Raw genomic sequence first — 26,926 nt, forward strand, 5'->3', positions numbered from 1 at the left:
TTTGTTGTTTTCATTTGTTTGTGACTTTTTCTTAGAAGGTGAATTGCTTGAAAGCAGGTGGTTGTTTTCCCACTTTTTACAATTAATGCACAGTTAGATTTTGATCAATTTCTAAGATGCCTGTTCCTGTTACCAAAAGTTAGTTTAAAAATGAGGCTATTTTTCCCATGGAATTTCTGAATTGGGTATAGGAATTTGAATAGATGTTTGAGGTTAAAGTTCACAAATGTTAACTTCCCCTTACTTGGGATTTGACATTACTGATGTATGGCTTCTTTGACTTTTCTCTGAAGCATACCATTCGATCAGATTGTTCAGCAGTTTAAGGTTTTTTTGCATATTAGAAAACATTACATTGCTCTTTCTGCAGATAGAACAGCTTTTTTGGGTTCCCTTATTTTTCAGAGAACAGGGAGAATGGGTGCAAGTGTGCTAGTGTTTCACCCTAGAATATTACTTTGTAAACTGAAGTCATACTCTTAATAAATAGTGCTTATGATGTATCTAATTTCACCCCCCAGAATTTCAAAGAATATTCCTACAACTAAAGATGTTGAACCTCTACTTGAAATTGATGCAGATATACGGAACTTTGAGGTATTTTTATCCTCACGAACACCTGTCCTTGTTGCACGTGATGTGAGAACCTTTTTGCCTTGTACAGTGAACCTGGATCCCAAGCTACGAGAAATCATTGCAGGTGGGTATACTTTCAAATAAATGGAAAATGACAAATCTGTCATTTATTTTAAGTTGAGCTACTTGGCATGTCACACAGAACACTCATTTCATGTTCATCAAACCATACCTTCAGATTGTCTGATTTGACTTCAGTAAGAGGCCATTCAGTTTCACTTAATAGTTTTGCTGTAACACCCAGACCATCCTGGACTAAAGCTTCTCTTTTGGAGGGTGAAGTCTACTGTTTTGCTTTGCAGAGTGCTTTAGGAAATGGAAGAAACCAATACACACAACAATATTTTAGTAGAAGAGATGCAAGTTGACTTCAGATGTTTGTTAACAATTTTGAAAGTACATGTAAAACTCTGTAGAAATTAAGTCAGTGAAACAAAGTTTCTCTAGGCTGGAGAACCCAAATTCTTTCAGCCTTTCCTCCTAGGGGAGTTGTTCCATAGAGTCTTATAATGGCTTAGGTAGGAAGGGACCTTAAAAATTATCTAGTTCCAACCCCCTTGCAATGTGCAGGGATACCTTTCACTAGACCAGGTTCCTCAGAAGCCTATCCAACCTGGTCTTGAACACTTCCAGTGTTGAAGCATCCATAAGTTCTCTGGTCAACCTGCTCCAGTACGTCACCACCTTCATGGTAAAGAATTCTAAACCTACTATCAGTTTGAAGCCATTCCCCCTTGTCCTGTCACTACATATCCCTGTAAATAGTCTTCTTCCACCTGTCTTGAAGACTCTCTGCAGATGCTGGAAGGCTGCAATTAGGTCACCCAAAGCCTTCTCTTTGAAAAATCCCAATTCTCTCAGCCTTTCCTCATAGTAGAGGTGCTCCATCCCTCATCAGTCATCTTTGTGGCCTCCTCTGGACTTGCTCAAATACATTGATGTCCTTCTTGTTCTGGGGATCCCAGAGCTGGATGCAGCACTGCAGGTGGGGTCTCACCAGGGCAGAGGGACTGTATCCCTCCCTCTCCTGCTGCCCACACTGCTTTGGATGCAGCCTAGGACATGTTTGTCTTTCTGAGCTACAAGGGAACCTGGCTGGGTGAAATCCAGCCTCTCACCACAGCACCCGCAAGTCCTTCTCAGCAGAGCTTCTCTGCATCTGTTCATCTCCCAGCCTGTATTGCTACTGAGAGTTGACCCAGCTCAGGTGATCTTATTAAACTTCATAAGATTCCCATAGGTCCCCTTCTTGAGCCATCCAGGTCCCTCTGGATGGCATGCCATCCCTCAGGTGTGTCAGCTGCACCACTCAGCATGGTGTCATCTGCAGACTGGCTGAGGGTGCACTCATCCATTCATGACATTAATACAGATACTAAATAACACCGGTCCCAGTACAGACCTGATGGACATCACTGATGTCTGTTGGAACTCTGAGCCATTGATACAGAGGGAACTCTGTACCCTCTGGATACAGTTGTCCACACCCAATTTCTTATCTGTGTAACAGTCTACCCATCAAATGTATCTGCAATGTAGAGAGAAGGACATTGTGGGGGACTGTGAAAAAGCTTTGACAAGCTTTGTAGAAGTCCAGATAAATAAAGATATCTATAGATAGAGATCTGTCAAGATAGATATCTCTAGCCCTTCCCTTTTCCACAGATGCAGTCCATCACAGAAGGACACAGGGTTGGTCAGGCAGGACTTCCCTGTGGTGAAGTTGTTGCTAGCTGTCTTGAATCACCTCTGTCCTCCATGTGTCTTAGCAAAACTTCCCTGAGGATCTGGTCCATGATCTTCAGAGGCACAGAGGTGAGGCTGACAGGTCGCTAGTTCCTGGGGTCTTCCTTGCTACTGTTTTTAAAATTTGCAATCTCTCCATCTCTTATGTTGAGGGCAACCTCTCCTCTCCTCCTTTCTCTCCTGTCCCATTTGAACAGCCTGCAGCCATCAACAGTTCCACTCCAGTCATGGGATTCATCCACCAAAGATTCTGGAATGGCAGCTAGGTCACAGTTTTCTAGCAGCACGGTGGCCTCCAGCTCCTCCTGTTACCCAGTCTGTGTGCACTGAGATAGAGGCACCTCAGCTGGGCTGTGAGCTGTGTCACCTTCTTAGAGGAGCACCCTTTAATTCCTTTGAAGTGTTTTAGTGGTGTTTCCCTGTTGGATTCTGTTACCTCAGGAGTTCCTGCCTCATCTCCATAAGACTTTCAGTGGAGGAATTGTTTCTGATGTCCAACATGAATGTCCCCTGGCACAGGTGCCTTTTGCCTGTTATGGGGAGAGTGCAAGGTCCCCTGGATCTCAGCTTTTTTCTGGTGGCTGTTTTGTCTCAGGGAGACCAGACTGTGATTCCAGCAGTCTCTGTCCTTTGACTCTCTCATACTTCTTAGTCTTTCCGCTTCCTTACTTAATTCTTCACCAGGCTGGACCGGGGTTGTCTCCCTGGTTGTGTCACACACTTGTTATCTCTACTACATCCAGCACTGGTGAGAGGCTCTGCCCCCCGCAGCCTGAGACCTGGATGGGAGCTCTGTCTGTGTTGTCACATCCTTTCTGGTGAGTGCAGACTACTAGGGGTTTGTGCCTTATCTGGATGCCATTTCTGAGCTCCTTCTGAGAGGATGATGGCCACCAAAGGAGCTCGCCTCTTGGGTAGGGTGACTGCACCCTTCCTGTACCCTGGCCACTCAAACTACCTTGTCACACTCCCTGGGCTGAGGCTTGTTGGGGACCTTTTTTTCTTTGGCAACTCCCAGGTCTCTGTAGCACCTGCTGCGAGAGCACTGACAGCGCCTGGTGGATCAGAAGAGGTCCCTGTGTGCTGGGATTTGTCACTCTGCCATGGTACAGACCAGCCTTGGAGCAACTTCTCTTGGAGAGTGACTGTTAGGTTCCTTTATGCCACATTTTAAAAGAATCTAAATGTTTAGAGAGATTTAATGTGTGATAAACCATCCTACCTTTCCTAAAGACTCCTGTGTAGATGTGATCATCAAGAGAAATCAACCAAATCCAGCTGAAATTTGACCTTCTTGATGTTCTATTTGATGAGCTCTGATTGGAGTTAGATATACAAAAATGTACTGTATTGAAACGGCAAACAAATTAAAACTTTTCCAAATACTTCAGGCAAAATCATATTCTTGTTACCAATTTATTTTTCAGATGTTCGTGCTGCAAGAGATCAGATGAATATTGGAGGACTTCCTTATCCCACCTTGCCTTTACATGAGGCACCTGCTAGAGGAACATCTGTCTTCAGTCAGCCTTCCTCAGCTTGCTCTTCTACAACCTCTTTCAATGGGCCTTTCAACAGTGGAGTTTTGTCCCCCCAGCCTCACAGCAGTTACTATAGTGGTATGACAGGACCTCAGCATCCCTTTTACAATCGGGTAAATAATCGAGATCCAATTAACATTCTTCTGATTTAGTCTGGTAATACTGCAGATGTCATCTATTAAATATTAAAATACCCATGCAAGTTTTATTTAGGAGTGGAAAAAAGTCCAAAAGCTGACAAATTTTGCAGTAATGTTCAGTAATTGTTGTTTGGGGAAGAAACATGGTAAATGGCATCAGAAAAACAAATTACAAAGGAAAAAAAATTTGAGACTCTGCTCATTTGTAGGATATTACAGGGCTTTTTGGGTTGCTGTTTTTTTTGTTTGTTTTTGTTTTGTTGCGGGTTTTTTTGTTGTTTTTTGGGGGGTGTAAACTGTGCTCAGTTTTTCTCATGCTCACAGATAGTGGAAGGGATCCCATCTCTTTTTGGTTACTTTTGTTAAAACATGCAGAAACTCAAGTGGGGAGATAGATTATAAGAATGTATGTCTGTCTTCCCTTCTGTCTCTTTTTAAAGTTATTCCTATCTTTTCCCTAAGCTGGTGTTGTACTAGTTTAAAGGAATTAACATGAATTGCATAAAACATACATTTTTGACCTATTTGTGGGCCTCAGAAAACCTAGTCCTGAGAATGGGTCATGTGAAAATTGAATTAAGTGCTTTACTGTATAGTTGAAGAGTGTCTAAACTTTCTGGTTTTGTGGGATGTGTTCACTATTTTTAAACTTTATTTTTCACTTTTTTTCTGTAGTACTGTCATGAAAAAAAACACAGAGAGCTGATAAAAGTTATAGTGTACTTCTATATACAGGAAATAGCCTCAACATTAAGTAGATTTGACTGTAGCCTATTAAGGTGAAAAGTAAATTGAATTATTCATAAATCAGTGTTTGTTAACCAAGGCAAAAAAAGTATATGTAGGCCAGAACTTTTTAAGTTATCTATTCTACAATGATTCTTATATACCTTCAAGGCGGTGACAGTATGCTGTTATGTTGAAAATAACGTAAAATAACATATATTTTGAAGTAGTCCAACACTGATAAATGTTGACACATGAATATTTGTGTTGATACTAACTCAGCTTAGTCCAAGTAGCTGTATTGTTGGAAGCCCTGTTTTTGTGTCTGTTTTACCCTGTTTTGTGTTACTGTACATGACAAGGTTTAAAGTCGGGGATGATAAGCTGTTGAAACTTGTATGGGGGTTTTTGGCTCCAATAAGGATTAGAGAAATAATTATTGGTGAGTCATAAGCTGTTCTTACATAGAGTTTATTATTTGTTCATTTGTGTTAAGGCTTACAGATATGCTTACTTTTTTGCCTGCTGAAGACTAAAATACTTCAGTTTTGGCCTTTCTCACAGGAATTTTATACTACCCTTCTAAAATAGAATTGTTTTTAGTGTGTCACTTAATGAATATTGTCAGAGAACTGTATTCATTACTCTGGACTCCTAAAGGTACTGTCATGAGCACCACATACTGAGATGCGTGATGAGAACCTTTTAAAAGTAGAAAATTCATCCTGAAAAACTGTTTCCTTCAGCATTTTCAGTCATATTTCATTTATCAGGTTTTTGTAAATATGGTGTTTAAAAAAATGAATAGCAACTCCCCAGTAGAAGTTTCTGAGAGAGGTCTTGGATACTGGTATGACACAACACAGTGGATTCAAATACTTCTGTGGAAATGGCTGGATTTTATTCAAAAACACCCTCAGATCTGGGGATATGTGCCCTAACCATTAAATGGTTCCTGTCCTATTGTCTTTAAGCATTAATTTATGCTTAAGAAAAACCTCCTCCAGCTGTTGGGGAAAAGACTTTATTTTTAGAAAATATGGGGTTTTTTACTGTGTATGTTTCTTCTTTTTTCTTTAGATTCTCCTGTGTTATGGACCTGGAACTTCCAGTGATGTAATCTGTTGATTTTTTTGGTTTAAAACCCAGTTCTCCCTCTGGTTAGCTGTAAAGGGAAGATTATGGTCCTATTTAGAAGCTATTCAATTTAGCACTCTGGCTCTCTTATAGGGCTAAGCTGAACGTGTACTGTTTATCACTGTCTAATGGCCTGGCTGAAAGCTGAATTCAAGTTCAGCTTCTCAAAATTGCTGCTCTCATGGATCATTGTTGTGATGATGTTTCTTCCAGGGAAGTTCAGAGCTGTAGGCAAGTCTAACTGGGATTTCCTGGATGGGAGCAAGAAATTTTTTTTCTTTTTACAAAAGAGGAGAAAATTCTTTGATATCTTGAACAAATGATGTTTTGCTACATCCATTTAGCTTTGTAGGCTATCTGCAGACTTGAAGAGCAACTCTGCATTGGTTTATGCCCAGTATATATTTATATTGATCTCATGTTTTCATGATACCTGTATTGTACTTCAAATGAAGATTGATTCTGAAGTGCTTGGCCTGTAATGGAGAATTAATTCCACAATTGGGAAGCAGTGGAGTAGCTGAAATGGGCCCAGTGGTTGATTAGAAGTTATGAGAGGATTGTGGGATAATTGCCTTAGTGGACAGCTTTTTTTTCCATTGCTTTGTAGTCGGATATCATGCAACCAGCAAGCTCCCTGTGTGTTTCAGAGAAGAGGCTCTGCAGTGAGAGCTGGGCACTTGAATGCAGTTTGATCATAAAGCATTTCATGCTTGGGGGTTTTCCACATGGTTTAAGCTGTTAGTGGAAAACTGAGGCATTAAATGTTTCTGTGGTATTTTCTGGAAATTAATCTCTTCCAAAAAAAGAGTTTGTATTGTTTGTAGAATGTGCCTTATGACAATGGAGTAGTTTTAATTCAGTGAACTTTCCTGCATCATTCTGTACTAGCTAAAACATGTGGAGGCAAAGGTTAGGTAATCAAACTTCCCCAATTAGACTGATGGTTGGAAAAGCATATGAAATTTTTGTGATAATTATGTGAAAGTGCTCAGAATCTACCTCTAGCAGCTAAGAATATGGAAACATTTTTATTTTCCATAAAGTGCTTGAAGTTGTAGCATATGCTGTCTACATAAATTATATACTCAGAAATTAAACTTGAATTTCTCAGTTCATTTAGAGCTGCTTCTGAATACAGAAGTTTTTAAGTCCTTATTGGCAAATCTAAGGTGGAATATTTCCACAAATTTCACTCCTTCCTCATAGATTCTCCCTTTAGTCATAGAATTATTTACTCTATACTGAATTTAGTGCTGTAGACTAATCAGAATCTTGTCATGTGCAGAAACACAAATCAGATAATATGTTCTCTTGTGAAGTATCTGGATAATAATTTTGAAAATGCTACACATAGAAACATCAGAAATCAGTAATATAGCCATTGTTTTGAGATTTTTTAAAGGTTTTTATGGTGTTTTGTTGGTTTTTAGATTTTGGTTTTTTTGGGGGGAGGAGTTTTATTAAGAATTGGGCAATGAGTTGAAAGCAATGAGTGCTGTAATTCTGCTTTCCCTAAAGTCTAAATTAACACTGTCCCTTAAAATGTTATTTGTATTGAACAACATGCATTAATGTATTTCCAGCAAAACAAAACTCCAGTACTGTCTGCTCTAAGCATCTGTTCATATGTTTATAAAATCTAGTGTTTGTGGAAGCCCCCAGGTTGGGTGCCACAAATATGGGAAGTTCTAGTGGTGAATGCTCTTAGTATCACACTTCTTGTTTATTTGGTTCAATTGTCTTGAATATTACAAATGACTCAAAGTTTTACTGAGCAACTGAGAAGGTCGGAGAGTAAAATTATCAGAATTATTGTTAAATTATCCTTTTCCCATATTGAAAGCAGATGTTAGAGAGTAGCTACCAAAACCATTCTGTCTCTATTCCTCCAGAAAACTATACCAGAGCACCCATTGGCTTGGAGGGAAAAAAAGGGATCATTTGCTGAGTGATTTTGAAGAATTCACTCCAGAGCTTTTGATTGAATTCTGTTCAATGGTTCAATGCAAAAGTAAAGAAAGCTATTAGTAATTGCTCTTTTTTACTAGAGCTAGAGGATGTGTTTTGTTGTAATGATTTTTATTTTATTATTACATTTTGATTTGTGTAATTGTTTGTCCCTTTTTTGTTACACCTTTTTTTTTTTCCATAGCCATTCTTTGCCCCATATCTTTATATGCCAAGGTATTACCCTGGCAGTTCTCATCTCATCTCACGTCCACCACTAAAAACGAGTTTGTCCAGAGATCAGAACAATGGCCTAGTAAGTATTTTGAAGGGTAATTCAAATACTAACCTAGACAATAAATATAGTGAGTAATGAAATTAAAGGTTATTAATAATGATTCTCTGTTAGACAAGTATAAGCTTTATATTTATTATATATATTTTAAGCAAAGGTGTTACTAACATGTAATGTAAATGTATTTTGTTTTAACTTTGGAAATTTCTTACAGAGGACAACCAATTCTAGCATCCATGTATAAAGATTAGAAAAGAATGACCTTTGATAACTGGCAAAAATATATTAATGAAAATGCCAACTGTACTATAGTACCAAAACAGATGTAGTGATAGAAGACTACTTGTAAATTTATATTCCATTTTTTTAATAATGTATCACAAATTCTTTGTACCCAGAGAAGATAAAATTACATCCTTTAATATTGTAAAGAATGCTAGAAACTGGAAGATCATATTTAAATGTTAAAAGAAATATATTCAAGTAAAACAAAATACATTTTATCTGAAGTGTTTTTGAAGTACAAATAATCCAATTTTACCCATTAGAAGGGCAAAATTAGCAGACTTTTCTAGCTTCCTATAGAATAATAAGTTTCCTGTTTAACAGTATTTATTTTACTGACAGATGGCTGTTCAAATGGAATGATGTACTGAGGAAAGATAAAAAAGTAAAAGCCTCACTTGTTGGTTGCTTTAATTCTAGGGTACTTATACAACGAGCAAGGCTGTTAAAAGGTGGTAAAAGCTTTAATCACTTAAAGATAACAAATGTGTTTCTCTTGAATTATGTATTATTGTGAGATCAGTCTCATTCACTGTTTACTTCATAATTTTTGTTGAGCCCTTGATCATTTTACCCAAACCATAATATTTTGTTGTTGTTAGGATGTTATCAAGGAGGATGCTGATGAGGGGCTTCCTTCACCCACAGACCCCTCAATGGTAAACGAGTAGTCATGTGGTGTGGAAATTTTAGCATCTCATTGCTTTTTCAGCAGTAATGAGTCTGCATTAATCATAACTGCAGTTCACTAACACTGCATCAGTGGCTTTGGTGGGCAAATAGAGTAGTTGAAAACTAATGTAGTTCGTGAATGAATTTAAAAGCTAATATTTCACTTGCAAGACGTACTCTGTTTTCCCCTGTAGTTTTCCCCTTGCCTTTCTCAGTAGCTGTGGTGAGCTTTGAGTCAAGTGTCGTGGTAGCTGAGCAGAGTGTAGAATGACAGCTGGTCTTTCAGTGCTTAAGTTTTAGAAGTAATTGTGTTTTTCTGCTTCAGTCAACTCTCTCTCCCGAACCTACTTCTTTAGTTGGTGACATAAAGCTATTGCAGGTAATACAGTATAAGGCAGCTTTGATAGAAATGGAAAAATAAAATATTGCTGGTCATAACTTATTCATGAGTCAGAATGTTAACAGTTACCTTTTCTGTGACTTGTTTTGTGTTATCCTAAGTATTCATACTTAGGATGTCATCTTTATGGTATATGTTTTAACTCTAATTATGGTAATCGTGTTTTATACCAAAACAAAGAGTTTAATGTGACTGTCATGATTCTCTTAATATTTGCTGCCAATAGTTGTTGGCAAAAGTTATAGTTCGATTGCATTTACTTTTTCTTTTTGTAAATAATTGCAAAAATGTCTTTCTGCTGTTGTGCAATGAAAAAACAATCAAATCCCACACAGATTCCAAACTCTGTTTAACTGTACATAACTTTCACTGAGAAACCACATATGTGTAGTGCAATGGAAAAGGTATGCTAAGTTTCTCTCTCCCAAGTCACTTTTTACTTTGTGTGAAGGGATGACTGTGGAGTAATTTTTCCTTTTGAAATGCCATCCTTGTGTTTGACTCCTTATCTCATTATCCCATTCTTTTCCCAGACCTTTGAGACTTGCCAGTGCAAGGAAAATTATGGACTTGCTCAAAAGTATTAGCATGATGGCTGAGGACTGTGTGTCTCTGTGAGTGTGACAAGGCACACAAGCCTGGAAAAGGAGGATTTAGTCTTGGAGCAGAATAGTGAATGAGTTCCAGCAGCAGAATTGGAACTGAGTGCCTCTTCTGCTTGCTGCTGAGTGTTTATCTTAATGCACATTTAGGTGCAGCTTCAAACAGCAGTTTAAAAGACTCCTGTAAGTAATATATTGCCTCTAAGCAAGAAAATACAGGAATTAAAACATTAAAAAGAAACTTCCTTTGAGATAATGATAATGGAAGATTTTGTTAGATCTGTTTTTTAATTTAATTTATACTGATGTGAATCTCTAATGCAGCATATCAGATCACATACTTTTCTAAGACTTAGCACTATTTAACCTATGGTGTAAATCTAAAACTTGGGATTTTTTTAAAGTCTCTTGGGAAGTTGACTAGAAGGTTGTTAGTCAGGATAAGATATGCGATGTATTTTCAGGGTTTCATCTACTCTAAATCCACTTCTTTTGTCAACTTTATTGAATTTTCCATGAAAGGAAACAATATTATGTTTGTGTTATGTGCTACAATTATCTGTAGATGATGGGTACAATAATTTCATCCAGCTATTTAGGTAGCTCTTAATTGATGGGTCGTTGCTACTGTATAAGTGATCCAACTTATTAAATGGTTTGGTGCACGCAAAGTAATTAAATAAACGAAAAAAAAAACCTGCACAAAGTAGTTAATGAACACCAAGATGTGTAATTGGTTTGGTGATTGAAAACAAGAGGAGCATGTAGAATCAAAATTGTCTTTCATGCTAAACTGGCAATGAGCCAGAAATGTTGCAACTCCTGTGTAAAATAGAGAATAATCATTGTTTTGAATGTTTGAGTCATAACAGGGTGAAAAAACAGGATTACTCAGGAGCATAATTTTTTTTCACACACATCATAATTTCTGCTTATTGCATGAGTTGACAGCTGTGTAGAGGCTGTTATGTGATCTAGTTATGGGTCTGCTGTTGTCAGTCTGATGTTGGAGTGAGCAAATCCTGAAATTCCAGACCACCATCATTAGTCTCATAATATCTGTGTAAGTTCAGGTTAGCTTAGTAAAAATCAGAAATATTTTGAGTATAGTCATCCTGTATCAAGCATTTTACTTTAGCCACCTTCCGTACTTAGATTCTGCTGCTGATGATAAAACTTGTCTGTCTCAGACCATAGTTTACTGTTCTTTGCTAAATGGATCAAAACATAGATGTCAAACTGGTGAGCTGACCAAATACCATCTATTTAGTTGTATCAGCATGAAGGTGCATTGCAAATTTTAGGTAATCAGCTTGAACCACTAATGGAAATAGTCTTAAGATGCCAGCCTTTGATATCTGTGATGCAGACAAACATGCATTTCTGCTGGTTTTACTGTACAGATGCTTATTTTTGAATAAGTGCAAAAATTTCTAGAATGCCCTTTTGAAGAGTTTATAGGTGGATTGCAGTGTTACCAGTCATGGAATGGTAACATGGAATGGTTCACAGAATCCCCTTTTATGTTAGAAATCAAACTAGCATTAGCAGTGCTTATCTGTCATAAACTTGATTTTGTGCTTTAATTTGCATTGTTGATTTTGACTTCTTAGGAAGTAGCTTGTTCCAATATGATTACTTTGTTTAAATACATTTTTTCATACTGCACTGAATATATAATCCATAAGATGTAGTGTTATGTGTGCTTTGAATGAGGACTAACGTGGCCAGAGCATGAAGTATAGATAAACATAGAGTACTTCTTAAGAAGTACTTTTCAAAAGTTTGAGCGAATGGAAATGTATGGCATGGGAGTTTTCTTACAGATTTTCCAGTGCTTTTGTGTAGCATTTTTATGCTTTGAATATTTGTGCTTATAAGAAATAACTTTTCTATTCTGTGGGTGGTGCTGGTTTGTTTCTGGGGCTTTTTTGGGTGGGTGGGGGCGAGGGACGTTGGCAGATTTGATTAGATAGAAGTTTGAAAAGTTATTTGAGGCACACTGGTAGTATAATGGGATCTTGAGATGGCAGGAGAATGTTTCATTAAAAGAAGGATTTTCTGTCAAAAACAATCTAAACCTTTATGAAAAACAGAATATAGCAAGTGGTTTTTTTACAAATGCAAAACAGAATAGTCTGCTCATGAAAATAGTATTTGTATAGCATATCCTAAATGTATATTTTTAAGACCTATTTTAAAAGTTTCATCACATTATGAAAATATCCTGTGTCTATCCTAACCCTGATTTCCTGTTTACTTCAAAGCATGTTTGTTCTCTGTATGTTTGACCTTTGTGATATCACTTTAAGCTGTTGTTTCTTTTAATTCTGTTTTGTCCTTTTCTCAAAGCTGTGTAAGTCTGAGTTAAACAAAAACAGACAGGTACAGCCAATTCCTGTGAATTCTCATTCACTTGTTTCAGAGTCATTCCAGAAGCTATCATACTGGTGCTTCATGCTGGGCTGTCTGTAAACTAATGCTCATTACTAGCCTTGAGGTTTGTTTTGACAAGCTGCTTTTAGCTTTTGCATGGCAAATACTTTTCAGACTAATGTTCTCTAAGCATCTCTAACAAAACCACTAAGGCTGAAAAATGTGTCAGTTTAAGTACAGTTTTAATTCACTTACATGATGACAATATCCCTAAAGCTATTACATTACTTATTCTTCAGAGAGTGCTTTTCATAATGAATGATTTGGATTAATGTGCATCTATTTCAAACAGTTCACACTTTAACAAAAATAGTCTAAATATTTCAGCTTTTATGTATCTTTTTTTATACACTGAAAGCAAAGTTTCTAAACTAGGTCTTAATGTATGCAGAAAGATTTGCTTATCCTTGATTGTTAGAAAAATATTTTGATCTGAACGAGAATCTGTTAAATTAGATGTGTGTAAAACTTTTCTTCATTTATTTCTGGGTATATCATAGATAATGTATTTGATAGATTCTGAGAACAAAGGCAATTGCTAACACATGTTGCTTAGGGACCATTTATTTTAGTGGTGCCACAAAGTAATTTTGGCTATAACAGTTTCTTTTGTTTTAATTGATAAGCCTTCTTTCAAAAAATAATTAAAATTTGAATTAACTGAGTATCTTGTCTTTGTTGATGTATTATATAACTCATGCCAATAGTAAATAGTGTGTTTATGAGGAAATAATGGATCACAAGCTGGTATTCTGAAGAAAATCCCACAGTGATCTCTTAAAGAGGAAAATTAAAGATGTATAAAAGAGATATATGATAAATAGATTATGGGTGAAGCTTCATTCTGTCATTTTCATAATTTTGATGATTGGCTTATATCCATGACATGATACAGATTTTAGATGTGCTAAAAATCAGAGTAAGTTAAGATCTAAAATTTGTCCTTTAGACATTGTAGTATCTGACATGTTCTCTAATGGAGTACCAAGCCCTAGTTTAAGTGCCTAGACTGAAGTGGAACTAAAATGTTTAATTTTTCTGCAGTAATTTAGGTAGATTGCCTTCCTGGAAAATCGGATATATCCTTTGTTTGTTTATTATCCAATTGGCATGACATAAAAAAAAAATTAGGAATGGTTAAAGGAACAAAGATTGGTGCCCCAGCTATTTCCAGGCAAGTGTGTGAGCTGCCAGGCTCAAATTCCCTACAACCCCCAGTAGTGTTCCCAAATGAAGCTGATAGTTACACACTTTAAAGTCCATTTCAAGGACATCTGGTGGAGAACTTTAGGGGAATTACATGTAATATTACCTAAACTTTGAAACTCAGAGTAGCTAGGAGTGTGCCTAGCTCCCCAGATCAGGATATCTTTGATAACAGTAAGTCAGAACTCTGAGGTAGTAGATAATGGGGTTTTGGATTGCTGCTTTGGAATTACTAGTTGAATAAATTCTTTGTAAATATCCTGGTTTAAGATAATTCAGATAAGGTTAATGGCATTCTCTGTGATTACTCTTGGTTTTCACAGGGGTGGAGATTTAGTAATTTAGTAATTTATCTAGTAATTTCTTGTATCTGCATTATTTGAGAAAAAAACCCCAAACATCCCAAAACCAAAGTAACTGCTAAAGTTAGGAGAAAACTTATGAGTGAAACTGCATTGTAAATTGATTAACCTGTACTTAATATTTCTGATTTTTATGTTTTTTTACTTGAAATTATGTAAGAGGGTTATTTTGTCACAAAGGCAGGACTCAAGGTGCTGGTTTTTTTCTTATAAATACATATAATGAATGTTTCCCAATATATAGATATTCTGATAATAATTAAAAATGCCTGTGCATTCTTATTCTCATATCTTAATTTTAAAATATAGTTGAATACAGCTTGATTTGTGTTAATGTGTATTGTGAATTTCTGGGTGTACTGAGTACTGGAACAAGTCTTATGTGCACATTTTCTCACTTACAGGGAGCAGGCGCAGGGTCAGCCACAGGAGTATCCCATGTATCTCTGAGCGCAATGAGTGTGGAAGCTGTGTGTGAGAAGCTAAAGCAGATAGATGGTCTGGACCAGAGCATGCTACCTCAGTACTCTGCAACTATAAAAAAGGTATCAGCTGAATTTCATTTATGTGCTTAGTTCGTAAACATGGAAGAGGACGCAAGAAGAGGAAAATATTTAGTTACTTCTTTTCTTGAAAATGTTTATTAAAAACATCAGATGTTAAAATAACATCCTAAGTTCTGTGCATGACAAGTTTGGAGGACATTTTAATACAAGCATTCATTTTTCAGAGAAAATGCTCTGTTGAAAAGGACAAACACTCAGAACTATAAATGTTGATGAGACTGGTTATTCTGAGAAAAGAAGCAAAGAAAAATCTTTCAAAATTGCCATATGTAATGAAAAAATAAAAAGGGTTGCAAAGGTCTTCTATATCTAGGTAGCAGTATCCCTTACTTTTTTCTCTGTGAAAAATTGGCACATCTCTCCTGTTGTAAATGAGTGGTGAAGATGGCTCCATTTCTTTATCACAGTCCACATCTATTTGCTTCAGAAAGAGATCACTGTATACTTTTCTGTCTCTCCTCTTTTCTGTGATAGATACTTTAACACTGAATTGTTTTTTGTTCTTGCATTTTTTTTTCACAATTCTGTGTGCTCTATTTTACAAAGAATGGAAAAATATGAAGGTTGTCTTTAGTGGATTTGCTGAGCTGACTTTGTCCTGGAACCTATCATATCTTAATATGGAAGGATTTGATTCATGGATTAAGAGACAGGTTTTTCATAGGAAGCTTCAGCAAAGTTACTCAAAACAAGAAGTAGGATGCTAGATTGCAGGTCATTAAGTAAAGCTGAAAAAAAATTTAGTTGCGTCCTTTGCTCCAGACTGAAAGAAGGATGTACTCATCAGTTGTCCCTAATGAGATTCCTCTTATTTATATTCTTGCATTGTAAGAATTACAAGGGATATCATGCAAAAAAGAAGGAAGAAAATGGCTCAGCCTGGTCTTTTTCCTGGTTTGACTAAGACCATCTGCTGGGATATGGGTAGAGAACCGTTGAGATCCCTCAGTATTAGCAGAGCTCTCAACTTAGGTCTTCCATTTTCTGGCTGCTCTCCTAAGACATGGTTTTACATTCTGTCTATGCACTGATATATGGTATAAAGATAAATACCTCTTTTTGTTATGTAATGAAAATGGTTCTGTGCTGAATTTGGTGCTTTTGGAAGTTAAGCACTATATAAACATGCCAAATGTAAGGAATATAGATCTTGTTTAAGCACTTCTGTGTTGATCTCTGATTGATGATGAGCATTAGAAAGATGTCTAATCTTCTACCCCTGGGAATTTCTGATGATGGGAGGAATGTAAGCCTGTTTCATGCAGATAGGGAACTTAATGGAGGCAGTACTTGATCTCAGATGCCTGAAGCCAGGGGTCAGATGCTGCCTGGGACTTCATTGTCTGATTATCTTCAAATGCTTGGGTGTCTGCAGTCCATTTCTGTTCTGAGTTGGAGAAATATAAGCAGATCAGTGTGGCTTATTGTCCCTGAAATTTTCCACCACTTACATGTTATTTCCTCATGTCTATATATAGGACACCATCATATTGCCTTTTTTATACACATTTTTAATGGATTTAATGTTTCCGTTTTTTTCCATGACATATAGGTGTTTCTTGTCCATCAGCAATTATCACTAAATATACTTGTACAAAAACACATGGTTTTATATAGAATTGGACTTAATAGTGACTTTGGGAAATTTCACTAGTAGTCTGCATCCAGCTTTACCTCTACCTTTTTAGTCTGTTACTGCTGTGCCATAATTCTTGTATCCATAATTGACATTATTTAGGTGTATTTTTTTAGGCAAATATAAATGGTCGTGTCTTGGCTCAGTGCAACATAGATGAACTGAAAAAAGAAATGAATATGAATTTTGGTGACTGGCACCTGTTCAGGAGCATGGTAAGACTTTCTGTTCAGTGTTCAGGTCATCATAAATTAGTCTTTTAATATGAGACTTTCTTTCTTTCTGATTGCTTACTTATTGTCACCACCTTTAAGTTTGTAAATATTATCTTAAAGCATGAATGCATCTGCTATTTAGTTACTTTGTCTTTTTGTCTTAAGCACTAATGAGTAACTTTGCTTCTGAATTTGCATCTTAATTGATTGTGAACTCTGAAGTTTTTTACTCCTTTTTTTGTGGGATCTGTTTTTTCCTGTGTGAGTTCCCTTTTTGAAATTTGCTTACTTTAATGAAATGGTCAGAACTTAACTCTTTTTAAAATCTCTGTCCCACTGTTGAAGTTAGTCAGGGAATTCAAATTATGGGTCATAATAAGTGCAAGGAATTGGGCAGGCAGGCTGTTACAGTGAGGGTTATGCATCACTGAGAACTGAATTTTCTCTCAATTATTTTTAGACTATTGCCAGTTTTCTTTCTTGAAATAATGGTGTGTCTGTCAACTGTAAGTCAGTCTTGAAAACACCAAGAATTACATGATGAGATTTATTGTTAGATATGAAGTGTTTGTTTTGCTTTAAAATTTATAATTTATCACATACTAGTTTTACAAGAATATAAGTATTTTTGTGGCATGTGGGTTCTTTCAAGGGTTTGAGCGGTAATAAGAATAATTTATAAATACAAAAGAATTAGCAAGTGATTTTTCTACTTTTCGTGGTCAAAACTGCAGATACAGGTACACATTTACAGCAGTGAATTCCTCATTCCTATTTTTAATGGAATTCTTGTTTATCAATTTTGAGAACAACTTCTATTTATGCAATTACATTTAAACTGTCTCTCTTTGCACGTTAAGATACTTGAAATGAGAAATGCAGAAAATCAGGCTGCTCAGGAAGATCCTCGTGGCGCAGCGGAGCACGGTACAGCTGCGATTCCTCACAGTGACCTTACTCGCCGCCCTGGCCACAGCACCGAGCTGCCTCACACCGAGCTGACAGGGCTTGCTGGCCAAGCTCCCTACACACTGAACTTCAGCTTTGAAGAACTCAACACAATTGGTCTTGACGAAGCTCCTCCACGCCACAGTAACTTAAGTTGGCAGGTATTTAACAGAGAAATGTATTCTGCTTGCTTGCCTGTATGGAAAAGAGGTTTTTTCCAGTCTTGCTATAGACAAGTCAAGAAATAAGTCTCTAGGATAGTCCAGATGCTTTCAGTTCTCAGTCTAGGTAAAGCCTAGTGCTGCAGAGATGTAAACTCTAACCATACTCGGAGTTGAAGTCTTTAATTTTTGCCATCTGAAAAGTACTCATCTGTTCCAGTAATCACTCTTCATGACAAACAACCTAAAGCTATCATGCCTTTCTCATCTAGCCTAGGGTGGTGTCTTCCAAGGCTTCTGTATTTTTATATTATTCAGGCTTTGTGTATTAAATATTTTAGCTATGTGCTAACCAGACATTAGCCCATTCAACAAATGTATTTGTTAGGTTTTTGAAAATAGACAGTGCTCCATGACATCAGAGCCTTGTCCTTACAATGCATAACCTGTTCATAAACTCCAGAACTGACATCCTTCTCCAGCTGTGGTTTCTGCCAGAGGCTGTGGTCAGTTTTATTCTGTATCTTATGATACCATGTCAAGTGTTGGGTTTTCGTTTGTCTATCCTTAAGAAATAAGACTAATCAGTTGGTGGCTAAGTAGTGGTTAGAATTAAAAAAAAAAAAAGAAACAGCAAACCCAGTGGCATGAACCCTTTTCATCTCTAAAAGTAAATTATAAAATCTTGAAGGTGCACCAAAATAAAAAGACACCCCAAATTCCTAACCATAGGTGATACTTTCAGTAATCAACATTGTGAAAGTGGGTTTGGGATATATATCCCAGAGATAGATTTCTGTCCCAGATACTTCTGAGTGTGTGCATGCATGCCTGTGTTTGTTTGTAGGATACAAATTACCCTTACTACCCATTTCCATGGAGTATCAATGTATGTTTTTTCTAGACCAAAGTGGCATTACAACATTTGATGTATTTGAATAAACAGTGCTTCTGATGCCTATATAGTTATCTAAAGTTGAATCAAAGGAATGAGAAAAATGGTTTGTCCTTAAGAAAACATTAAAATTCACCTGTTAGAATTTTTTAAGTCAACACTGACTTGTATTTCAACTTCTCTGTTGTGGTGAGTTGGCCCTGGCTGGATGCCAGGTGCCCACCAAAATTTCTTTATCACTGCTCTCCTCAGCTGGGCAGGGGAGAGGAAATACAATGGAAGGCTTGTGGGACAAGATAACTGCAGGGAGAGATCTCTCACTAGGGACCACCATTGGCAAAACAGACTGCACTTGGGGAAATTAGTTTTAATTTGTTACCAATGATGTCAGAGTAGGGTAGTGAGAAATAAAACCAAATTCTAAAAGCAGACATGGGGGCAAAGAGGGTTATGTTTGTCAGAAAACTGATTTTTCTGAAAACAGATACGTGGAATTTTGCCAGGATATATTGAAGTATGTATGGTGGAGGTCTTTTAAATATGTTTTTGAGATTTATTCAACATTTAGATGAATTCTTGCTGTCTTTCTAATATAAAATGCAAATTTTGTAAATGTATGAAATGTATTAGAAAAGCCCATCTTGACATACAAATCCAGTCTTTGTAATTATACACTCAAGAGTTAGTCTCAAATACACAGGAGGAAATGCTTATTTTGTGGAAATTTTTCATTATGGAAACCAAGAATAGGAATATTTTCTCGGTTTAGTTTGTGTGTGTGATTCCATATATATGTTTATAGTAAGCATATTTAATTATAGTGTTTACAATTTCACTTGCATAATCTTATTTGCAGCAATGAAAAGAATAATTTAAGTACATATTTAATGCTCTGAGTTATTTCATGTAAGAAGATTGATAAAAGTAAAAATAGATGGTTCATTTAACTGTTACCTTTTTCTCTTCTTTTTTTTTTTTCCAGTCACAAACTCGTAGAACTCCAAGTCTTTCAAGTCTTAACTCTCAAGATTCTAGTATTGAAATATCAAAGCTTACAGACAAGGTGCAGGCAGAGTACAGAGATGCATATAGAGAGTATATTGCTCAAATGTCCCAGTTAGAAGGAGGTGCCAATTCTACCACAGTAAGTGGGAGGTCCTCCCCTCATAGCTCAAGTGCTTTCTACATGGGCCAGAGCACGTCAGGGGGCTCCCTGCACTCCAGTGCAGAACAGGAAAAAGGAAAAGATGGTGAACAGAAACAGGATGATGGAAGAAAGTCCTTTTTGCTGAAGAGGAATGATGTTGATTACAGTACTTCAGGTGTTTCTACTAATGATGCATCTCCTTTGGATCCTATAACAGAAGAAGATGAAAAATCTGATCAGTCTGGTTCCAAGCTTTTGCCAGGAAAGAAGTCTTTGGAAAGAACAAGTATTTTCCAGGCTGCAGATTTAAAACTTAAGGGAGTGACTCTCCGGTATCAGAAACTTCCCAGTGATGAAGATGAGTCAGGAACTGAAGAATCAGATAATACTCCACTTCTTAAGGAAGGTAAAGATAAGAAAACAGATATCAAAATAGAGAAGCAGCCCAAATCTCCAGAACATGGGTCTGAACCTATTAGAACCTTCATCAAAGCAAAGGAGTATTTGACAGATGCCCTTCTGGATAAGAAAGATTCATCTGACTCTGGTGTAAGATCCAATGAAAGTTCTCCAAATCATTCCCTCCACAATGAAGGAGCAGATGATTCACAGCTTGAAAAGGCAAATCTCATTGAGCTTGAAGATGACAGTCACAGTGCAAAAAGAGGAATTCCACACAGCCTTAGTGGCCTTCAAGATCCAGCTGTGGTTCGCATGTCTATTTGCTCAGAAGATAAGAAAAGCCCTTCTGAAAGCAGCCTGATAGCAAGTAGCCCTGAAGAGAGCTGGCCAGCCTGCCAGAAAGCCTATAATTTAAACAGAACCCCTAGTACAGTCACCTTAAATAACAACAGTGCTCCAAGCAATCGAGCTAATCAAAATTTTGAAGAAATCCAAGGTATCAGAGATCCATCTCAAATTATCCTGCACCCTGGCTCGGGTTCCAATCCAACTGCAGTTCAGAATGAGAACCTGAAGACGGCTGCTCACAAGCGAGGCCAGCGTTCAAGTTACACCAGGCTTTCAAAAGATTCATCAGAGCTCCACACCGTTGCAGCCTCAGAGGGAGCTGGGTTTGGAGAAGAGAGAGAGAGTATCCTGTGAAAAGCAGCCAGGTTGAAAAGAGTATGCTCATGAATTGTAGCTTGGAATTCTTTGTCAGTCTGTGGTTACATTAATCTCTGTAGCTCAAGCTTTCAATATTGTAAAAGAAGGCCTAGATTATTTTCAGTCATTTTCTCTGAAAGGAGGAGTAATTTTTACCAGAAGCAAACTACTTCAGACCTTCCCCACATATAAAAGCAGTAGTTGTCAGCATGGAAAATCAGTTCTTTGTTAAAACACTGTGCAAAGGTTTGGTCAGGGGCAGATTTTACAGAAGTATGGTTTAATTATGAAAAGTACAATGTGAATTTGCTTTTCTCTTGGGATATGTATTACTTACCCCATCTAAACATTCCATTAATTCTCCATATTTGCAAGTAAAGTTAATGCTGTCCACCCTTGCCATTTGATGTTCAAGATGCCAAAACATTGAATAGCACAACCTTACCAAACTTTGCATTAATTTATGAATTAATGTGTGCAGCATAAAATACATATGTTGAAATTTGAGTGTTAAGGTACTTGTTTGGCTATATGTATGCTTTTGCTCTCTGTATGTTCAGTAGTTACTGTTGGATTTGTGAACTTTGGGTAGAGTGGTGATAAGGTTTGTAAGGAATGTTGTCTTGATGTGTCACTGGAATTGGCAGTTATTTATAAGGTAATACCTTATCATTGACTTAGTGGATCCATTATTTATTATAGCTACACAGTTTGCAGTCACTGAATAGATGGTCTCCGTAGGTGCAACCACCAGATTAAAATACTGTAAGGGTAAAGTATGAATATGATGTTTGAATTTATGAAGCATTTGTGGCTGTGTGTGGTTTTTCCTTGGTACAGTGTTTATCATTTGGTTATGGAAAGAAAAATAAGCAGTGTTTGCCATTTTAAAACTAATGCATACCTTTTGGAATCTTGTCAAAGCTGTTCTCCAACATCTTTATTTCTGAAGTACAGTGTTTGAAGATTTTTTTAATCATCTAAGTAATGTACCGGAATGATGTTATAGCAAATACTTGTACTGTCCAGTGAAATCTGCATGGTTTTGAGGAAGAATTGTTCAAGCTAGAGTCTGCTGATAGAAAGAAAATAAAGAATAAATTGGCATGTTGGGCTTGTGTCCAAATTTCTTTTTATTTGCAGTACTTTGTTTCTTCATTTGATAAAAATATTAAATCCGTGTTGTTACGGGTTAAAGTACTTCACAGATTCAATTCTTTAACATGCATTAAAACAATATGCTTTTTAATGTAATGCTAAATAAGTATAGAAATACATTTGATAAATGAAATTGCCAAAGCAGATGTTTCTAAATTGAGTGCTGTGAGCTGCAGAGAAGTGGACATCTCTCACTAGTCCAGAGCAGCATTCCTGCTGTTTTGGCAGTCACATGTGCTGGTAACTCTGCACAGCCTTGCTTGTATCCCAGTGCATCTCCAACCAGATGCTTCCCAAGGGACCTTGTGGTCTTGGCCTTTGTTTTCCAGATCAAGAGGATGCATTTCTATGCCAGAGTCAACAGAAGTGTTTCTGCCTTTATCTAGGCTCTGTATTTTTTCAGTCCTTACAGGACTGGAGATGTGATCTGTACATTTCTGGATTTGGTTGGTATGTTATTTGGTTGAATTAAAATTTTCTCAGTGTTACAGAAGTACTGGTGACTTGTGTGCACTATTAGATTAATAGTTCAGCCAAAATGCCTCCCAAAACAAAATATGCAGCCCCCAAAGCCTGTGTAGCTTCATAATACTTTGCCAAATCTTTGGGAACAGTTTTTTGGGCTGGGTTCTTTGTCTTAAAAATAAGAGTACATTACTCTGCTCTCAGGCATTTTTGGGATGTGAAAGCTTTTGACAGAAAGATACTTATAATCATTGTTTTATAAGAGAAGACAAGTGTAGCCTTCTTCATTTAGGCATATAGTATTGACAAAAGATACAAATTATTTGGAATAATTTTATCTTGATTCCTCTAAATAGATGAATGACAATTTGTCATATGGTTTTGAGGTATTTTTCTTCCCGAAAGTTTTATCCCTCAAGTCTTCATAAAATACCAACATTGGGATAAAAGAGGAAAACTTTTCAGTGTTTCTGTCCTGTGTTCACTAATACCAGTGGAATTGCTTACCATCCCTAGGAAGCAATAGTTACAAGAAACTGTCTGTGTAAGATGGCACAGGACTTTATGCAATTCCCCCTTTGGGTATGATGATCCATGCCACACATGGGATGTGGGTACCTAAAGTCATTTCAGTTCCAAACAGTGGTTCTGTCCAGTTTCATGGACTGCTTTAGCTGTGTTATATAGTAATGCAGGCTGTAGTTTATATCATCAAATGTGTTCATGGACTTTTTATTTAATGCCTTCCTATCAAGGTTCCTAGAATTGGGAAATATGAATACTTTATGGCCAGTTTAAGAACAGCATGCCGTAAGAGCTGGCTTTTAACAGGACAATAAATATAACTGACTCAGAATTTTCTTGCATAAAAATAACTAGACAGAGTGAATTCTTCTTCTAAGTTTTTTTATACAGGTGCTCCTAAGCTAAAAGAAGAAACTGGTAGTATGATAAAGGGAGAGAAAACAAAGAAGGAAGTGGAATGCTTAATACAACAGAGTAGTAAGTGTCCTTTAGTACATAACAGAAATATATGTTAGTTACTGTTTAATGTTTTTTAACATGTAGAATATAATGGAGTAACATTTGCAAGACTTAAAAATACACTTCAGTTTCCTAGCTGAAACTTGTTTTTTTTTTCTCTACCGCAGTTTCTATGGCTACTTGCTTGCATAGTTGCACAATTTTTCGAGTTAAGAAACCATAAACAGTTTCCAGTGTTGAAATATTTAATGGTAGCTCTGTGACTTGTGGGAATCATAGAACCCAAGAGTTCCACGGAAAATGGAAATGAATGAAAAGTATAAAACAATAAGACAACTGCAAACTTATTTCTGGTAGTCGCTGCTTTCCAGAACTCTTGTAATGATAGTTTATGTATCCACTCTAATTTTGGATGGCTGAATGTACAGGAACTTGAAACCATGACTACTTTGTCTAACTGAATCTTAAGAGCGCAGTTTGGCTTGTCCTCGTGTTATGATGCCTGGATAGGATTGCATGGTAGGGTGAAAATAAGCCACTTTTGGAAGGAAAATTTGGATGCAAGTAACATTCCAGGTTTTATATGAGACTCTTGTGGCTATTTGCCAGCCTTTTCCAGGATTGCAGTTTCTGAGGAAGTGAGAGAGGGAAGTTCTTACATTTCACTTGTAAAACTTGTGACAAAATGATGGTCTGGTAAAATTCTTGGAGATCTGGGAAAAAAGTTTCCAGTTTGTGCCTGTCCTGGTCATTCTGGGATATCTGATCACCCTGTGTGACTTTGCCCACAGAGCAGAATAGGTATGGGATGTTGGTAAGTTTTCAGACCCTAGCTTTCTTAACTTTTCTTTTCAAATACTGTTACATTTTTTGGTTTCTTCCCTTTTTTTTTTTAATGTAATCTTTGGGAAATTTTCCTGAGACACACTTAGCATGAGTTTATAGAAAATGCTGAAAGTAGGTAGTTTCTCTTGTGGTCTGGGGCTCAACTCTTCACTTCTGTCAACAGAATCCACAAAATTTCATATGTGCAGCTCTCGTGGGAAGCTTTCTGGACCTTGCTGTAAGAATATGGGAAGTTCTCTGTACAGCTACAGGATAACGCATGCAGAGGAGCCACAGTTCAGCATGTTGCACCCTGTGGCCTTGATCATTTTTATCAGCTTTATATCATCTGTTACAGGTTTGTTTAAGTTTCTAAACACATTACTAAGAAATTGCCAAAGAAAATAATACCTGAATATTTGAGGTCTCATAAATGAAAACTACAATAGTGCTGAAGTAGAAGTGTTCATACCAGTTAGTGAATTTTCAGACACACGAGGGAAAAACATTATAGTAATTGGTGAGATAAAGACTGATTTTTGGTCTTTTCTGTGCTGTATAGGAGTTGTAGTGGGGAGGACTTGGAGCAGAAGTCCAATTCCAGTTAAGCAGAGACTGGAAAGACTGTGCTAGACTTACATGCTGTTTTCTGGCAGCCTTTGTGCATCATGTTTTCTAGATTTCAATTAGATTTCTTAAGACCCATTTTATTAGATTAAGGGCAGGGCAGGCAAAAATTTTACTTATAATCTTTCTCCTTGGGAATACAGAACAGTTTCATAAATTTGACATATCGTCAAGAGTTTCTGAATTGTAAGAAACAGAAGAAAACAAAAGGGAAAAATGGTGCTCGAAAAAATTCACAGTATAAATAATCACACACCATGTTTCCAAGCTTTAAATCTAACATTTATGTTTTCATGTGTGGGTCTGACTCCTGTGATATGCTTAATATTTTGGTTAAGTTTTGGTTTAGAAGTTTATGCCCTGTCTTCCATGAAGTAAGACTCAGAGTTACAGGGTTCTTAGGAATGGTTTTTTGCACTCACAAGTGATATAGTTCTAAAAGAAGACTGACACTGACAACACCAAATGTCAGGGCCTTTAAAAACATTAACAGGTGGTGTTCTTGCCCCCGAATTGTTGTGATGGTGACAGTGGATAAACTTCTAAAGGAAATTCTGTTGGCCAATTTTCTTCTCTTACTGTATCGTTATCTTTGGGTCACCTAAGGGGAAGGAAAAAAAAATCCCTGGGATATTTTAGAAGAAAGAAATCTTTTGGAGGAAAGAAAAGACGGGTGAGAGATTGTGTAACATTTTATGTAGCAAAAGGTTACAATTGAGAGTGCTACAACCCACCTCCAGAATTTCAAGGGTAACGCAGATTCTTGTTAATGGATGCCGTGGGGCAGTTTAGAGTAAAAGACACTGGATGGCTGGTGTTTCTAAATATAAGTAGGGTTTATTGCAGAACAGTTTGGTTGCAATGGAAAGCAGGTATGTAGCCATTTTGGTTATTATTGACTATATTAATATAACAATATATGCTTTAAAATATATATAAGGAAGGGACAAGGATAGAAAATTCTCACCATCAAAAGTTATCCTTACACCAGTTGGTAGTTGTAATTATAATGTCTGTTAGTCAAAGTGGTGGTTGCAGACCATCAGGTGGTGGGAGAAGTCACACAGCACCCCCTAAAACACTACATCTGTTGAGTTTTCATCAGCTCAGGTTCAGGTGATAATGGGAACACCTCTCCCGGAGTGGGGCGTTCCAGGCTGGCTGATAATTGTGGATGAAGGCTGTGGTTCACGGGACACTTGGGAAGCCTTTGACACCCTTAGAGCTGTCAGTGTGCGCCCAGTAGAGTCCATTATGGCCCATCAGCAGAGATGCAAACCCTCAGGAGGAGTGCGAATGTCCCAGTACTTGCCCGGCGGGGGAGCCACCACAGCTGAATTCACTTTAGTAAGGACACGAAGACATTCCCGAGCCTCAGGGTTTGCCTCTTTCCTTATCTTGCTCAACACCAGCTGTAGCCTGTAGAGGCGTGCTCGCCCTCTGCTCACCCTCTGCACCTGGGCGGGTGCTTTGCCCATCGCCGCTTGCCCCTGAATGTTCGAGCTGTCAGCATCACTTGTGGATACATTCTGCTCCCAGATCTGGGATGATTGGACAATAGCACCCCTTTATCTTATCTCAAGTGCCTGTCACTTTCCACACTCCAGTCAGTAGGCATAATCGGGGTGGGGTGGGGTGAGCTGCCCTGGTCTCAGATGAACAGCTTCTTTGCAGTTTGCTAGAGTGGGCAGATGTCCTCTGATGATTTTCACAATGTTTAAGCCATGAACCATTTCACACTCTCACAGAGAGTTGGTGTATATTTCTTTTAAAGATGAGATTCCAGCAGTGGAGCATACTTCTTGTTATGTGAATTCTCAGAGCTGCCATTACACAGCACAGTGTTCAGGTTTGTTCGTGTTTCAGGTCTGAGGACTGAAATTGCATATCCTTGTTCCTTCTTACAGAAGTAACCTGGATTGCAGAATTATCTTTGTGAGTAAACCAGAGTGTCTGTATATCATTACTGGAATACAGTAAGTTTATTGTTTATGAAAGAGAAGGGGAGGAAAGGAATGTTAGTGGTCCATTGTAAGATTTTTCTTTGTGTCCAGGATT

The 26,926-nt window shown here is 37.3% G+C and overlaps 1 protein-coding gene across 3 annotated transcripts in view; it reads left to right on the plus strand.

Moving 5' to 3' along the window:
* The window catches only part of KIDINS220 (kinase D interacting substrate 220), a 74,890-nt gene extending 52,639 nt beyond the window's left edge, over window positions 1–22,251 (plus strand). Inside the window, exons 23-30 of one of the 3 annotated variants that reach the window (XM_058801004.1) lie at window positions 522–700; window positions 3,810–4,036; window positions 8,082–8,192; window positions 9,059–9,115; window positions 14,539–14,679; window positions 16,453–16,551; window positions 17,412–17,660; window positions 19,538–22,251. In XM_058801004.1, the coding sequence (XP_058656987.1) occupies window positions 522–700; window positions 3,810–4,036; window positions 8,082–8,192; window positions 9,059–9,115; window positions 14,539–14,679; window positions 16,453–16,551; window positions 17,412–17,660; window positions 19,538–20,806 (2,332 nt within the window). In that variant the 3' untranslated portion in view covers window positions 20,807–22,251. The remainder of the gene's footprint in view (window positions 1–521; window positions 701–3,809; window positions 4,037–8,081; window positions 8,193–9,058; window positions 9,116–14,538; window positions 14,680–16,452; window positions 16,552–17,411; window positions 17,661–19,537) is intronic. The other 2 variants (XM_058801002.1, XM_058801003.1) reach the window with 2 other exon arrangements.
* Window positions 22,252–26,926: the final 4,675 nt, after the last annotated feature.

This window comes from Ammospiza caudacuta, chromosome 3 (assembly GCF_027887145.1).
Source record: "Ammospiza caudacuta isolate bAmmCau1 chromosome 3, bAmmCau1.pri, whole genome shotgun sequence".
In the NCBI taxonomy this organism is placed as follows: Eukaryota; Metazoa; Chordata; class Aves; order Passeriformes; family Passerellidae; genus Ammospiza; species Ammospiza caudacuta.